The sequence below is a fragment of the Corvus kubaryi genome, unplaced genomic scaffold (assembly GCF_017639235.1).
Source record: "Corvus kubaryi isolate FWS band 111438036 unplaced genomic scaffold, C.kubaryi_AGA036_p1.0 split1-65, whole genome shotgun sequence".
NCBI classification, from domain to species: Eukaryota; Metazoa; Chordata; class Aves; order Passeriformes; family Corvidae; genus Corvus; species Corvus kubaryi.
The window spans coordinates 6,558,304-6,575,875 of NW_024582080.1; the positions used below are offsets into that span (position 1 = coordinate 6,558,304).

The following is a 17,572-nucleotide window of genomic DNA, read 5'->3' on the forward strand; positions in this document are numbered from 1 at the left end:
GAGCAAATGGCAAATGCACATTAGATTTTATCATGTCCAAAATACATATGGGAGAGGATAACTGAAGTCTTCTCACAGAAGACTTTCTTACTATACAGTTGAGTACTTGATGGGATCACAGAGTTTAGTAACATTCCAAGAGTGTCACAACCCATCCTAAGGAAGATCCCTAGAAGGGAAGATAAAGCTTCTCCTGGAATTTCCTAATTCTCTCCATTCACTACCAGAAGAACCTTAATGACTAGCTCATACGAGGTACTTTTAGATACAAAATGGAGCAAGATTAATTCCCCCATCCCATCTGTACAGTTAGTGCATGGATTCACGAAACACTGATCTTGGTCCTGCTCAGACTTTAAGGAGTGTGCTTTCTTCCTGGAAGCCTGGAAATATGCACTGCAGCTATTTCTGTCAACTGTTTGCCTTTCCCCTCCTCCTCCTCCTTGCAATGTTTGTATTTCTAATCACACCCTCACAAGAATCTATTCTATTTTGTCACTTTTAACTATGTAGCCTCCAGTGTGGTATGTGTAGACAAGCAATCAAATGCAAAGGCCCAGCTGCACAATCCTTTCTCAAGAACGTGGTATTGACTTTGGCAAGTCTGGCCACAGTTTGGGAAGTTCTATTTCATGTAAAAACTGTACAGAAAAGCTCTACCCTCCTGCAGCTACAACAATGTTTTATTAACTCAGTAGAGTGGAACAGAGCCACACAAACACAAGCAGAGTGAAATTAGAAATCCATCTCAAGCCTCCTGCTAATTCAAACTGGATCAGGACTGCACCCCAGGGGATGCTCTGACTGTCCCCTGGGAATGTTTTAACAGGCAGAGAGCTCAAGCACACTCCTGCAGTCCTCCCAGCAGTTTCACTAGCTCCAGTCACCAGCATTTGCCGAAAGAACTGGAAACAGGGAAGTCTTTTTGACTTTCCCCTAGAATGAGGGAGGAAAAATGACAAACTTTCTTTACTTAAAAGGTTCAAGACTTCAAAATGAATTAGCTAATGCCACACTGCTGGCGAGCGCTGACCCAGTTGGAGAGACAGACTGCTTAAGGTAGCCAGCATCAAACTGACTCAGATCCTCACTTAATTCAGATCATCTCATGATTCCAAAAATACACTGCAGTGCCACTGTTCATCTCACACACAAAAAAATGAAATAGGGAGCTACACAGTAGCCAAGTTATGGATTTAAAAGGGCATGTGTTATACATTTTTTTCTTCCTACAATGTATTATTTAAGCCCTGTGAAAGAGTTGTTCCCACATGCCTCATTTTTTCTTGCTTGACAAGAAGTGAACTCTATTCTTTCTCCTCTTCTCCTAATGTTTACACATAATAACTATGAGAAAACCTAACCATTTAATAATCACAGAACCAGAAGGTGAAAACATGTTTGATTTAGATTAATTTAGATCATATTATGAGTAAAATAAGCACAGTTATTTTCTGTGAACACAATAATCTTCCCTGCAAATAGAAATGTATTGGTTATAGGCAAATGCAGATAAAACATTTTGCAATTTCCCAAGAGTCTTGCTCAGAAACATTTGTGACAAAGAATTTTAACCTCTGCTTCTTAGGGTTACTAACCAATGAGTGTTTCTTTCGTGATGAAAGTTCAAGCGTTGTATCATACAGGCTTTCAACAAAGTTCCTCAGACAGGGGACATTCACCTCATTTTTAACAGCCTGAAAGAAAATTTCATGTTAGTAAAACACTATTTCACAAGCTTTTTATCTAATTTTAAAAAATTATGCAAACAACATCAAAAATAAACTCACAGCAGCTACGGGGACAAGAATTTCAACAAACAGTCCTGCCAGGGCATGCTTGATATCTTTGTCTTTAACTTCAAGGAAATAATGTGCACATTCCTAAATAAAAAAAAAACACAAAAACAAACAAGAAACATAAATTGCATATCAGCTGGAATAAAGACCTCTGAATGTTTGCTGAATGCGTATCATGTGGCAGTGACTATTTTTATCCTGCAAATCCCACTGAAAACATTTGCCTCTTAACTTCTAAATCTGCATTTTGCAGCAAGCATAAAGCAGGACATAAGTCAAGATCAAGAAGCTGTTACTCTAATCCAGAAACTCTCCACTGATTCCAGCTGTGCCTGGTGATGTTTTGGACTGAAAATGGAGCTGGACTCAGGGGCTGACCTCATGCCTTCCTTATGTGTATCTTCAGGAGTAACACTGATAGTCAACAGAGACTGCTTTACACACTGCTTTGAGAGGCCAGAAAAGGAATGCAATTCTCTGGTAAGATACACAAGGCAATGAACAAACTTATTGTAAATATTTTTGAATAAATTTCATTGCTGAGATTCGTTGCATATTAAGGGTCAATATGGAATTGTGCTATGTGAGGACAATTTCCAGCCTGCAACTGGGGATTCAGAGAGAAAGTAAAAACAGACCTTGTCCTAAACATGCAGCAAACTACTCTCCAAACAGCTGTGTTGCTCAGGAAGTGAGGGAGGGGAGATAAGCATCCACCCACTTGTGTCTACAACTTCTCTGAGGATGACAAATCCTCCAAAGTTACTTCTTCTCCAGGTTCAAGGCCCAAACAACCGCTGACTTTATAAGGAAGGTCCCCACTGACAATTTTTTCTGCACATTTATGCAGAGCAGTTTACACCTCAGATCATGCATAACTTTTCCTTTGTGCAAACAGGATTATAGAATACATGGCTTCAGTCACTCCAACCAGCCTTCCTGAGGTGCTTCTGCACTCCTTGGGGGAAGGCAGGCTCTTATGGAGTTCACTCCTGAAATTAGCTCACCCGTTGAAAGTGTCTCTCTCTACTACAGCAGCACTGGTGTGACAGAGCCTTTAAACGAAACACTGCATGGAGATACTCAAACAGACAAACTGCCCAAAGAGTTGAAATGTACTTCACCAAACTGAGCAACCCAGGTTTTCTGACATGTACAGTGCATCTTATGATGCAGAGTAGTAAATGTAAGAATTAATTTAGTGCTGAGATATTGTAGCAGAGGAAGGTAGAGATCCAAATTTTCAGTTCTACTATATAAGAGTTTTACCACAGATTTCAATAGTAGTAAACACTGGATAAAGCTGTGCCACAAACTCATTCACTCATCAAGTCATGGGCACTGAACACACATTACTTTGATATTTTGCCAGTTCTGGATAACTTAGTTTAAGTCGACACTTACTGGTACGAGTCTACATAATTAGGAGTAAGGTAAGAAGAAAAATTACCTGCTTCTATGTTGTTAAGTATGTCTTAAATGTGCTATTAAATATGGTTTAGAATATATTGCAAAGCCGATACAGAGCGTTCTTCCTGTTCAGACTTAAGAGAAATAGCTCAGTGTGTTTGTATGCCTGTATATCTATATTCCAATGCCAAATCCTTACTTGAGGGCATCTAACATTGATTTGTTTTCTCCATTCACACTATCAATATGCTAATCTTTACATAGAGGTTTACATAAAACATTTATTTTACTGGATGAGTTGCTACAAACCATGTAACCACGCGGGTGATCCCAACAGAAAACAGGGGAATAGAAAGATTAAGCTAAAGAAACCTGCTGGTGGGAACAGAACCAATTGTACATTACCAGCAAGAATGTTGAAACATGAAATAGTTTCTTGCCTTTTGCAAAATCATGCAATCTATTAATTTAAAGCATTCATTATAGTAAAACTATGCTCTGTACTAGTGACTTTTAAATGAGCAGGGTACAGAATGCACCCTACAGGAAGCAGAGTGAAGGTGTTGTGAAAGGACACAACACATCCAAAGGAAATTCCATCCAGCTTTTGCCCCATTCTTTGTCTCTTCCTCAGTGTTTTCCTCCATCAGAAGTTTCTTTCTTTCCTGGCAACTGTGTCAGTGTTGGAAGATTCACTTTGGAGGCAGTGAGCAGCTAGGGAGACACATCTAGGCAGTGACACAGGGCAAGGGACAGCTGTGGGACAGTGGGGTGCAAGGTCTGGGGTCTACAAAACAAAACTCTTCTAGCTGGAGGGTGAGATGTAGGGACTAGAGGCATATATATGACTGATGAAAAGTTGGTATGGAACAACACTCTCCAGAGACTGGAGCACTGAGGGGTTCAGAACAAGCAGAAAGTAGCTGCACATAGGTTTATGTGGAAATGACACATTGAAAATCTCCTAGAGTATTACACGAAAGATAAAGGCTAGCCCATTCAAAAAGCTCTGGAAATCACAGTTATACACTTAAGAATTTTACCTGCATAAACTGAAGAGAAGCTTCAAAGTCTTCCACAGGATACATCTTAATGCGAAAGAATTTCATTCCCATTATAAGACTGATAATGCTTTGAACTACATATGGGCTTTGTTCTTTATGCCGCAACTCTTTTAGCTCTGCCATAAATTTCTTCTTTACAGCAGGAAATCTATGAATTCAGATGGGTTAGTTCCAAAAAGTGCAAAATCAATATCTGAAATGTATTGTAAGGTATATAAATTGGGATAAACCTAAAGAAGATAAAACTTAGGTTGTATAAAAATACCATTTCACTCACTATTTGAAAGATTTTTTTTGTTTAGCTTTCTTTCACTTCTAATAAACTGAGAAAATGAAGCATACAGCCTGATCTTAGTCCCTCTAGATAACCACATATTTCAAATTATTTTATTACCATGCACCTCTTCTACATAAGACCTAACAATATCATTTAAATAACCCCTTCACACGTTTTTCAAAAATCCATGATGAAAGATAGTTATCTTGCAAGTACATGCAATATTTTCAAAAGAAAATGTTTATATTATAACCCTGAAAATATTCAGACAGGCAGTTTGTCCCTTCAGTATTTTTTTTCTAAAAGCCATTACAGTAACACTTAAGCATTAATAACTACAACAACGTGGGGTAGAGGGCTCTGTTTTGGTCTCCCCCATGAATATATTGAAGGTGTCTTTGGAGACCATTGTCCATAAAAATGATATATAGAAAGACCATCCAACAGGACCTCCTGCCCTTTTTAAGACAAATTGAAAATAATGTAATTTTCATGGCTAGGTGTAGCATGTAACACACTTTTGTTACCACCCTTGATAGACAACACAAGTGAATTGAAAGAAACACGTTAGCAGGAAGAGTCCTTCAGCGATAGAAACATCTTAGCAAAGCCCTTCAGAACTCTGACAGTCAACTTGAAGCTTTGGATACAGATTCAACTTTTCCTTCTGCATTTGACCCAGACAGTTTAGCAGACCGGGTAAGGCCTTAGCTGAATTTACATGATTGCCAGAAACTCAAACTGTTTTAGCCACATCAAGCCAAACTGACTGGTTTCGTAGAGCTGAGACTCACCCTCAGCAACACCAAAATGTCAGGAGACAGATAGCATTACAACAGGACAGTAAAATTCATCCTCTGCTTAGTTATGGTTTAAGTGTACGATGAGATGTTATACTGGGTACTTGAGAGTCTGAGCTTCACAGTTTTCAGACTCAAAATTTAAGATCTGACCCACAAAGTATTTTATGTCATCTGTTCGAAGAAGGACGAAGGGTTCAGAAGGAGATGCATTAAGTTCTGAGCTGAAAAAACTGCAGAGAACCTTAATATTGTTGCTATGTAGGAGGATAGCCATTTATAGGTTTGCCCAGCCACAGAAAAATAGCATCTACAAAAAAACTAGTTAAAATAGCTTTATTCAGCCCTTTGGGCTTTCTACAGACGTCATTGCTGAGATAGAAAAAATAATGTTGCTGTAGTTGAGTTGAATTTATTTGGTATCACTGGACTAGATGCAGAAAGCCTGTGATTCTCTAGAGGCCTATGTTCTAGAACATCTGGATAAATAGAAGGCCAATGAACTGAAATGACTTATTCCTACAGAATATTTAAAGAAAGTGAGAAAATCAGAATATTCACATACTAAGCAAGTAGACTTTGTCATATTTACGGGGGAAATAATATATTGAATTTTGCTTACTTTGCTTGAGCTAGAACACCTATTACTTCTGCATACAAATCTGCAACAATGTGCATATTTCCAGTGTTAGGACCAAGGTACCTAGCAAGAGACAAAAACAATTCTCAGCTGAGAAAGCATACTGTTTAAACCACAACTACTAAAAAAATAAGGAAGTATCTTTCACACAGAATTTTTGCATGAAAAAGAGCCTTACCCTTCTTTGTACTTAAAGTGCTTGAAAGCCAAGTTAATGACATCATTTACCAAACTGTCTATTACAGGATGAAGTGGAATCTGTAAACGCAAAATAAAATATAACAAGTACACATATATTACGCTAGTGCTAGTATTACTCATGGATATCAACCATTCAGAAAGGTATCAGTTAAAATAGCATGTACCTAATAAAATAGCTAAAATGAGCCAGCCACTTAAGCTTTATTTAGTTTTGGAGAGAAATACTTTAGCTCCAAAGACTTGGCAAAGTCAAGTCTTTATGAGCACAGAATACTACTTATACAACAGGTGCAAGAAAGACAGCAATGAACTAGCATGCAGACTGTACGTAAAGTTTTTATTATAATCTTAAAGATGCAAACAGAAAGAACGCCAAAATTCACTTGCATTGGTAATTTCCATCATTTATTAGTTAATAGATAATGTAAGAACTCATACCTGTTTCAAAACTTCTATTAATACTAAAGAAAAAATAAAATCAATAGCCAGATCTCTTCTCTCCATTAAATAGTCCCTCTGCTGTTCATCACTGCAAAATCAAACCAAGAAACACAATATTTTGGAGATGTGTCATAATTCATATTATATGCCTTCTTCAGTTACACAAATACAGATAACAGGGAATTGTGTTCTACCTTTCAAACTGCAGTCCAGCATTCCAGAAAGTAATGTACTGTTATATTCTTAAAATCTGAGATAAACAGACTAAATCTAACTTGTTACTGTGACATTGTTTCAAATGCTTAAATATCACTGTCCATTTCCTCCCTCTTTTTTCCCAGTTAAAGATCCACAACAATAAAAAACCAAAACAAAACCAAGGAAACTTGTTGGTTCTGTATTCTAACAAACGGATTTCATTTCAAATTCCTCACTGATGACACCCTTTAGACCATCCTTAATTATCCCAAAGTGTTTTGGAGGCAAATGTACTTTGTGCTATCAAATTAATATTCAGACTTGTCATGAATTTTGAAAAATGCCTTAAAAGCACCAATGGAGAATTCACAACCACACTACAACACACATCTTCTAAAAACTGTTCCAGTGTTAAATTTTTAACTTCGGCAACATTTGTCAAATGATTCAAAAACATCTTTTGTACAGAACAAACACAGAGGAATAAAAGTGTGAGGTGAATATCTTGCAATAAAAATACCAAAAAATACCTATTTGGATCACCTGATCAAAGTTTCAAAGTGTGCTGAAAAGGTAACATGAAATATACAGTACTTTTTGTAAAATTAAACATTAAAGGAACAGTTCTGCAGTCCATTTGAAGCACTTAGCATGATTTCAGTGGGATTTTTGTGTAAATTCAGCACAATTCTCATAAACATTTAGAGTTTTAGTGATTTCAATTGTACTTATGTGTTTGTAATAAAACAGGCATTTAAGAGCACAGCTTGATCAGTGATGAAGTAAGTTAATTGCATTTTGGTTTCCTTGGTTTTACATTAACTGGAGAAAGGACTGGTTATACATTCTTTCTGTAACACTACCAATTGAAAGAGTGGCCTTGTTTCACTGCTAAACTGACTTTCAGCTACATTTTGGGCAGAGTTCCTGAAGACAGCTATTTATGAGCAGGTAGTTGTGTGAGAGAAAGCAGTAATTCAAGGAGAGGATTCATCTCACCCAAAAGCAGACATCTAATTAATGAACTATGTCCTCATACTGCCTACTTCTACTGACATAAAGAGTCTAATTCAGGTCCATTTCTACCTTGGCATCTAAACCTGGCTCCCACCCCTTTGTTCTAGCTACTGCCTTTTATAGTTACGGGGTTTTAATATAATCCTAACGTGAAGAATTGCCTATGCACTTCCAAACACCAGGTCTGACAGTGTTGATTCTCCTGCTGTTTCATTGAAGTGTGTAAATGTAGTACTGAAGTATCCAGAAAATCTCTAGGTTTGAAGAATATACCTGAACCACACTGCCAGACCTCAAAATAACAAAGATCAGCCTGCTGCCTTATTACTGACAAACTACTGATATCATTATTTTTGTGTGCTTGTAACTTTTAAGAGGTGTGTTGCTGAAACTCTCTGACTGATTCTCAAGTTTTTGGATTGAGGATAGGTATATGTGAAATTTTCACGTGTAAGCAGAATGCTATATAAGAAAAATTCTTCCAAGTGGCACAGAACTATTGCCTGATCACTTGAGTAAATACAGTTTATACAAACCAGTATTTAAATGACATGAAAGCATCCAAAACATCAGTAAGACAAACACTAGAGCACTATTGTGTTTGAACTATGAGGAGCATAACGTGAAAAACACAATTATTCCATCTGTCAGGAAGCCAAGAGAAGAGTTCCAGGAACAAGCAGAAAACAGATATAACTTTCAAGCAATGGTTACCTCACAAAAGCTGATGGGTGAAACGTAACACACTTTACCATAGAATTTATCAATTACCCATATATGCATATTCAAAATCATACCTTTTGGATTTAGTGCTTGTTCTTGGTCTGTACTCATGAGATTCATCTTCTATGCCATTCTGCCTTTTATACCAATCAAACAAAGTGCGCAGGATAGAGGGTAGACAATATTCTGAAAGTGAGCTCATTGAGCTTATAACCTATCGGGAAAATTCAACAAATCAGCAAATTAAATGCCTTTCAAGTTTTCCTTCCTCTTGAAAAATGTACTAATTCAATGGTTCTTTCTCATTTTCATCCAATTTTTGAGAACTATGGTACAAGCAGTGACTTCATATTCTGCATTTCCTGCCTTTAAAAGATGTGCAGACATGGCACACAGGAACATGGTTTAGTGTTTAGACTTGGCAGTGTTGGGTTTGTGGTTGAACTTGATGATCTCAAAAGTCTTTTCCAACCTAAATGAATCCATTCTATCTATCTATTCTATAAAATGTAAGCAGAAATGCAACACTGGAGTGTATGTTGATAGAGTCTTTATATTGATGATATCAAAATGCATTAAAATTGTGTATCACATCTTACAACATACCAGAAAACCATCTAGTTCTTCAAGCAAGTTATTTTGATTTGTTACACAATGTTGATTTGAGTTCAAGCACATTGTAAGGAAAGAAAAAGCAACGGATCAGAGGTACTGTCTTCAGGGATTATATCTGACTGCTGGATGCCCCTCCTGACACTCAGAATATCTTGACAAACACCACAAGTTCTGCAATAATTTTAATCAACTGACCATGCAGATGAATGCATCTTAGGCTTGCATATCTGAAACCTTAGACTTCGCTTTTATATATAGGAAAATATTTAGAGTTTCTTGTGTCTTTGTGGGCACAAATAAACAAAACATAGTTTAGAATTATTCCCTAGAAGTTGCCGATTAAGCAGCTGTAGTGGCATACTGGATAGGAAGATTACCTCTCACTCAGCGTTAACTGTGTCACCAATTACAGAAATGTTACTGAGCATGCTGTTACTGAATTATGACTTAAACCTCCTATTACAGGAAACCATAAAGCTACAAAACATCAAAAGATCAACAAGTAGGGTGAAAAAACCTCCCATTATTATACAAGAGGATAATAAATATATTGCAACTGAATGTTCACAGCTACAGCATTTGTGGACATTCTAAGAAAATAAAAAAACTACTATCTAAAATAGGGATGAAATTAGTGATCTGGAGATTTTTGACCACCTCAAGATCATGCAGGGCTTGATCCTGTGAAGTGCTGAGTATCAGGAGTGAAAAGCTCCTGATGCGTGTGTGTACTGCATGCCAAGCACACTGATTATGTAATTAACTATGTCAGGTTTATCCACCTGCTTAAACTTAAACCTGCACGTTTTTCCAGCTTGAGGAAAAACAATAGAGTTTAATGTCTAGTATAACACCAAACTTGTGTGAATGCTGTGACTAAGACAAGAGGAAAACTGGCAGACCAAGCATTCCCAAATATTACTACAGCCTTAAATGAGAACTCTTGTGGATGACACTTAGTCTGGATGAGTAACTCTGAACCTCTTTTGTAGTTTTTCAGTCTCAGGATTTAACTACTTCACAGTGATGTTGTGGTCTAAAGTTAATGAGACACTTTGAGGATGAAGTATTATTATTATGGTATTATGACCTAAAATTAAACATGGTGCATTAGAAAGATATAACAACTGCCCCTGTAAAGTTAGAAGTTTGCATAAAAGTAATATTTTTGGAAAACTTTCAATCTAGTGTTTGCAATAGATTTTAACACCTGAAATATGAAACAAGTTGCTGTGGAAGTAATCATGAAGGCACTGCTTGCAGCAGTGACAGGAGGCCTTCCATGAAGAATTACTACAGTACTTCAGGCTCAATTATACCAAAGCCTTCTACCATTAAGCCTTCAGATAAATACTCAGAAAAAATCAGTCATCTGCTGTCCGGGCAAACTATTCACTACCAACTCACTTCTCTACTGTTTTCCAAAACTTTTTATGAAGTTAGCACAACACTGCTTGTTAGTGATGAAATACAATTACAATGGGTTTCCTAGGGAAGACAAGAATAGAATCAAAAAATCATAGAATCACAGAATAGTTTGGGTTGGAAGGGACCTTAAAGGTCATCTAGTTCCAACCTCCCTAACACTGGCAGGGACATGTTCCACTAGACCAGGCTGATCAAAGCCTCAACCAAAGTGGCTTTGAACACTGCCACGGATGGGGCATCCACAGCTTCTCTGGGCAACCTGTTCCAGCCTCACAGTAAAAAATATCATCCTTCTAGTCAGTAAAAATTGACCCTCTTTTAGTTTAAAACCCTTAACCTTTGTCCTATGTCCACGGGCCTTACTAAAAAGTCTGTCCTCAAATAGACCTAAATATCTTTTCAGAAATCACAGTATCTAACTATAAATGAAAAGTTGTTTCAATCAGGTCTTCCTGCATTTTCACTGACATATTTATCACTGCTGTTCTCTAAATCCCACCTATACAATTTCATCAGAAAAAGTCAAAGTGATTCCTGTTAAATCTTCTCATGCCATACCTTCTCTGCTGAATTTACAGTGTCTGTCTTCACTTGGGATAAAAGGTCAATATAGCTTTTTTTTCCCCCTTTTTTTTTTTTTAATCTTTCTGTCATTGCACTTTTAAGACAGGAAGGAAGGGTGGACTGGGAAAAGACCTGGCTCTCAGGGAACAGGAAGGGAGGGAAGTCTAGCCAGCGTGCCGGTTACTCAACCCTTTCATTTACTGGAAGTAAGTCCAGGAGTGAGATGAATTCTAGCTCTGTGCTGCTCCTGAAAGGGAGTGCACAGATGTACAAGTACGTCCTTGTTGGACAAATGATCATATTCTTCCATCATAAATGAACTACCTACTGTATAGCTTAAGGATAAGAAAGCTGTACAAGTAGGGAGCTGTTTAAAATCTGTGTTCACAGAGCATTAAATATACTTTATGTAAATGCATAATATTTATTTTGGACTAAAACGCAAGAGTAAATGTAATGAAATTCTGCTCAGATAGCTTACTACAATTTATATACTTCCATAAAAGTCTTGCCATATTGTCAAAATACAAATACAAGAAATGTTTCCACTAACAGCAAATAGATGCTGATTCCCTTTTTTATTTCACTTATGAATTTATATGAGCTTTTACAGCAAATATATTCAAAACTGCACCAAATTTCCTACAGTATCATTAATTTTTTTGCCTTGCATTTTTTTTTGTATACCACATATGTCAGTATGTACGTTGAATGGGCATTTTATTGCCACTTTAATAAAGCAGAATTGCAGTGCTTCATTTTTGCATAGTGCTGGTTTGTTTCTTGTAACTCTATTTTTCACACAGTGTCTGCATATTTTATCTTCAAATTGTTGTTGTGCAGATTCTAAATAATGGACAAGCACAAGTAAAGTTTTACACTTTTTACCAAAGCTGCTGAATGCATTTGTGATTGTGGAGATCTCCTTTCATTCACATCTTTGATCTAAGCATTTTTTTGGACGGTGCTGTGAAGTCAAATTGCCCTGGAAATGGTTAAAACTGATAATTATTCAAGTTGAACTCACTAGTTTTCATTAACAGCCTTGGCTTTGTGAGACAAAAAAAGAAAGCAGGACTTTTTCGTACCATAATTTTGTGGATGGGTAATTTCAGCTAGCTTGCTTTATACTCTACCAATGTTTATAGCTATTTTACTGCCAGCATAACAGTTTGAATGAAAACCCATTTATTTTTAGTGGACAGCAAGTTCAGTGCTGAAGGTGTTACCTTTAATTTTGCCTTCAGATGTACTTCTTTATACACTGAACCCAAACCTCTGACAGGAGCCAAAGGTTGTTTTATGACCCCATGACCACCATTTCTTCTACTTTCTTTGCCATGTGCCTTTTTCTGGTGATGAAAGACAATGTGTAAACTCAGGGAAAGGGAAAACACAAAAGGGGCCAACTGCAGTGCTGCTGCAATGGCAATGATATCAGTATTCACTAACTACATCTAAAAAATAATACTGGATCAGAAGAATTATCAGCATATCATTAATCATGTCTAGGCTGTTATGAAAAAGGACACTTGATCACCAGTATGCTGCTTAGTGCCTTATTTATTTATTGCATTTTCCACTTTTTTATTATTGTTATTATTCATTTTAGTTTCCTTTTTTTCCCTTGGTTGATTTTTTGTTTGTTTTCATCTCCTAAAAGTATATAAAAGATTAAATGTTTTTGCTTTCCAATCTGCAGTCTCCAACCTAGAGCATTTCTAAGAAGAGAGCAGTAAAACTGAAACAAGAATAAGCTTTTGTTCAGTTTATGCTGAAACTTCTGCAACAGGCACCTCGGATAGATAGCTTCATATGAAAACTAAGCCTTCCTGTTAAATTTTCACTTCCACGGCCAAAACATTACATTCATTTTGTGTTTTTATACGGAACACAGTCTGTAGCTCACTCCAAGATTACACAGTGCCCTTCTTCTGCCTCTGGTGTTGTCAGTTCATGGAACATTTATACACCATGGTAAGAACAAATGATACATTAGTAGAGGCTGAGAAAAGAGTAATAAAAACATTTCCTTAGGTGAGGATAACCCTCTTGGAAAATTATGGGCTTTTGCTAGCTTTTGATCTTTTCATGTACTGCAACTTTATGGTTTCCTGTAATAGGAAGTTTAAGTCATAGTTCACTAGTACAATGTTTAATAACTTTTCTGTAACTGGGGACACAGAGCATGCTAATGCTGAAGCTCTAATGCTCTTTGCCAATAGGCAACTAGAGTTGTCTAATCAAGGACTTCCAAAACATGATTTTAAATATACTATAAAAATATTTAAAACCGTATGAAAAAACCTACATAATTTCCTGTATGTATTTTCTTTATATACATGCACACCTAGAAAGGAAAACACAGTCAGTGTGAGGAATGCAGCTTGTTAGGCCAATGGTGAGACATTCAGCAAGTCAGGATAAGCATCATCACTACATACATTGCTCAAGTTCCTATTAATTGTTCAAGGAGGGTGATGCAATTGGCAGCCAGACATCCTGGCTGCCTAACAGGAGACACTGACTACACCTGTGTGGAGAGAAACAGCTCTGGCTGGGCCCAGCCAGGTTTCCAGACATTGGATCCATCACCACCATCACAAACACTGTTCCTAAAATGGTGCTTCAGAATGGGCAGGAAAAAATGCTGGTTCTCAGGGAGCCAGAGATAGAACTATTTTGGGGTAGTAAGCAATGTTTTCATAGCCATCTCAAATGGTTTGGGGGTTTCAGCGTCAAACTTGACGCTGATTACTTTGGGTAGCCAAAGTTCCATTCTGCTCATTGTTAAGTTACTTTTTGGGCTGTTTTTTCCACCCCTGAAACTGACTTGCAAAAAGCAAATTTTAAATCAGGTCATGCCTTATTTTTGTTGCTTTTTAATTTACCATTAGAAGATTGAGCTCAGATATTTTAAAGTGACTAGTGACCTACTCACTTCAGTATTACCTATCAATTTCACTCAAATTGAATAGAGATAATTTTGATAATGTCAAAAAAAGAAAATTAGGTTCCTCTGACAGTCTGTCACTTTATATGCCCTAAAACTGAAAATAAAAATTATTAGACACTCCTTGAAGAAGTTTGTTCATGGAGATTGTCCCTCTTTTCCCCTTTCATTTCTGTAGTAAAAATGTCAGGAATGTCATGGCTGGCCTTTTTTGTTTTTGCTAGATGATTTTATGGGTTTCAGAAATAAACACCAAAGCTTTCTGCACCTTAACTGGAAAGAGGAAGTAAGGGATTACCAACCTGGTCTTCCTGCATCCCATAGACTCTTTAAATACTCGAGTTAACTTCAAAAATAAAACTTGAACTGTTTTACTTAAAAGCACATGCCTTCTTACTTGGGTTTTGATATCATGCCATATCATGATCTTCAGAGTTTTCCAGGCAGGCCACACCTTCATTTTATTATCCATACTTTCATGACAACTTTATAATTCTCACATGTTATCATTTGAAAAACAGCTATAAAATGCAATGTACTCACATAATCCACTGACTAAAACATGCCTAGTAAAGAAAGACTTTTTGCTCTTTCTGGCTCTACTCTAGCTCAGTTCTATCAAATCTCTATTGTGCACTACAAAATTTTGAATGCAAACTATTTGAATACAATTAAAACCATTCTATGATTGTATGGATTTAGCCAAACTAAACTAATTTGGGTAAGTATGAACCATATCCTTGAAATGGGCCTGTAAGCCAGGTTCAGGTCCCATCTGCTTTTCACAGGCCTACATCAATACCAGGAGCACCAGAACATCTCAAAATGACAGTGCTATTTAAGCAAAAAACAATGTGAAATCTGGAAAGGGAAATATCGCCAGCAACCTGGCCTGAGGCTGACAAATAATTCTGAAAATTTCAGCTTAAATAGTTTGTTTTGAAAATTTCAAGCAACTGAAAGCAAGGTTTTCGGATAAGACGTCTAAGACAATCTCACCGCTGTACTTTCCTATCAACTCTGCACATAGGTAGGACTTCAGACATGTGGATAGAAAGATATATGAATGCTATCTATAACAAAATCTACCTTGGTGTTTGGTCTGCATCTTGCTACAGCAGTAAACACACAGTTGTTTCACTCTAGCAAGCATTTGCTGTTCTCATTAAATGATCTTGACTTAATTACTCAATTTTCTGTCTACTTACCAACAACTAGGAGAAGCATCAGTCTTCCAATTCCTCCTTTTAAAGGGCCACAATTTGCTTAACCATAAATATTTAATCAAATCATGGCCACCCACTATGTGTTTGTTTAATACACTGCAGGAACAGTATCACAAGGTTTGCATCTGCGTGGCTTAATTTGTTTTACTTCCCTGTTTGAGTGTAACACTCTTCCCACAGGAAGGAAAAAAAAAAAGTATATAAAATTAAGGCCAGAATACCACAAGGAATTTCATGAGGCAGGTGGGGAGTACTTAGAAAGCAACCTCCTTTAGCCTACAGTGGCTGGTTTGCCCACAGGGTCTCTGCGGTCAGTGAGGTGGACAGGGAGCTCCCAAGTATGAAGCAGAAGTCTCATCTCCTCTGTTCACCTGCTGCTCTGAGCAGCCCTCCAAGCAGGCTATCTCTCCCCAAAAAGCAGCTACAGAACAATCTAGAGTGTGTCACTTTGTCAAGCTAAAATTATAAAGTGAGTTGTAGTGAATGCCAGTGGAGTCTCACAAGGCATCTTTACTTCTGGTGAAATGTCCCAGAAAACTCAATAAATATTCATCTGAGGTTCTAAAATTGTACTTTATATCTGTCTCCTCTCCCAAAGTCAATCAATATGGTACCTGCAGCTTATGGCATTAGTGACAGCTGCTTTTGGAATTGTTACCATTTCTGCTACTTCTGCTCTGTCTTTCTGTCCTGTTTCTGGCCCTGCTGGCAGCACAGTGGTGTGGGCAGATAAGGAGTCAGTAGCAACGGTGACAGCAATGGCACACCTAGAGTTCATCATTCCTCTTTGTGGGGAGTGAGATTTGCCAGTTTTGGCATCCTTTATGCAACTTAAACTCTTTAGAACCCATCTTGCTTTATTTCAAAATAGGTAATTCTAGATGTTGCTGACAAAAAGAAAGACTGCTAACAAAAATAAATTGCTTTATATAATCAATTGGAAGTGTGTGTATTGCTGTTGGTTTTATTTTTATACTTGTTCTATTTCCCACACATAATAAATGTCTTAATTTAATGCCAGATATAAATTTCATTTTATTAATTACAATTTCATTCTACTAAATGAAATCTAACCAATTATATAAATTCTACTTAATTTTTAATACTTCTTCCCTGCCCACCATTTTTCTAATAATTACCTACCTTGTCATATACAGGCATTTATACTGACAATTGAACTTATACTTAATTTTAAACACAACAGGCTGGCTCAGCCTATTTGAAGTGCAGCACACATGTAAGTCATGCTGAGTCACAGCTACAGAGACAAACTAGACTGATGGCAATGAACATGATTCTATAGGCCCTCATATTAATGATAAAAGAAAGACCCACATATTTTGAAAAGATACAAATTTTGTTTCAAAATCTCCATAAGGGGAAACAGACAAGAAATAATACATGTGCCTAATACACTACAAAAAGTAACAAGTTCTATGGTAGAAAAATACTGAGTTTGAAAACAGGAAAAATTCTTCCCACTTAAACCCAAGAACGGTTTGGCAAGCACTTATCATTCTATCCAAGTACACTGAGAAATTCAATTTTTGCAGTATGCAACTAGTACAAGGACACTAGAATGCCTTCTAATGCACTCCTCTTTTAGCCTGAGGAATGGAAATAATGTCATTTCAAGTGTCTTACTTGATCAAACTGGGGATCTTCTCCTCGTTGCAGAGATTTGGTCAGTGGCTTCTCCTAAAAGAAAACATATTAAATATGTATTACTTAAGATCAATACCATTGTACTCTACTATCATTTTTCTGTTAGATTATTTACTCACATAATGTGCCTTCTGATCTGATGCTGGAGATAGCAGGATATTTGTTTGATATGCAAAGGAGGCCTCCCCATATGTATCAGCCAATACAGACAGAGTGTCTTTAGTGACATTGGGGTCTTTTCACAAAAGAAAAGGATTGACCATTCATTACATTTGAGCTGGTGCTCACACTGATGATAAATTCTTTCAACATCCTAAAAAGCACCCAGTATTTCCTCTAATAGATAATCAAGGGGTTCTATTTAGTTACATGATGTACCTTCTTGTTATAAAACTACAGGCAATACAAACGTCCATAGATACAATGCATCATGCAGGGCATACTGAAAGAAAGGTGATCTTAGAAGAATCAAAGACCATAGAGTTCATTTTTAAGGAAGACAGTTATGGGGAAAATTATTACTAAAAAATTAAAAAATGTGTTTTCGGAAT

At 36.9% G+C, this 17,572-nt stretch overlaps 1 protein-coding gene across 11 annotated transcripts in view; it reads right to left on the reverse strand.

Annotated features, from left to right (window-relative positions):
• Positions 1 to 17,572, reverse strand: part of FRY (FRY microtubule binding protein) — a 227,714-nt gene that overhangs the window by 99,328 nt on the left and 110,814 nt on the right. For all 11 annotated transcript variants that reach the window (XM_042014107.1, XM_042014101.1, XM_042014097.1 and 8 more), the window contains 8 exons: positions 17,001 to 17,054; positions 8,645 to 8,784; positions 6,630 to 6,720; positions 6,169 to 6,248; positions 5,973 to 6,053; positions 4,253 to 4,421; positions 1,791 to 1,883; positions 1,599 to 1,697 (listed from right to left, as the gene is read on the reverse strand). In XM_042014107.1, coding sequence (XP_041870041.1) covers positions 1,599 to 1,697; positions 1,791 to 1,883; positions 4,253 to 4,421; positions 5,973 to 6,053; positions 6,169 to 6,248; positions 6,630 to 6,720; positions 8,645 to 8,784; positions 17,001 to 17,054 — 807 coding nt within the window. The remainder of the gene's footprint in view (positions 1 to 1,598; positions 1,698 to 1,790; positions 1,884 to 4,252; positions 4,422 to 5,972; positions 6,054 to 6,168; positions 6,249 to 6,629; positions 6,721 to 8,644; positions 8,785 to 17,000; positions 17,055 to 17,572) is intronic.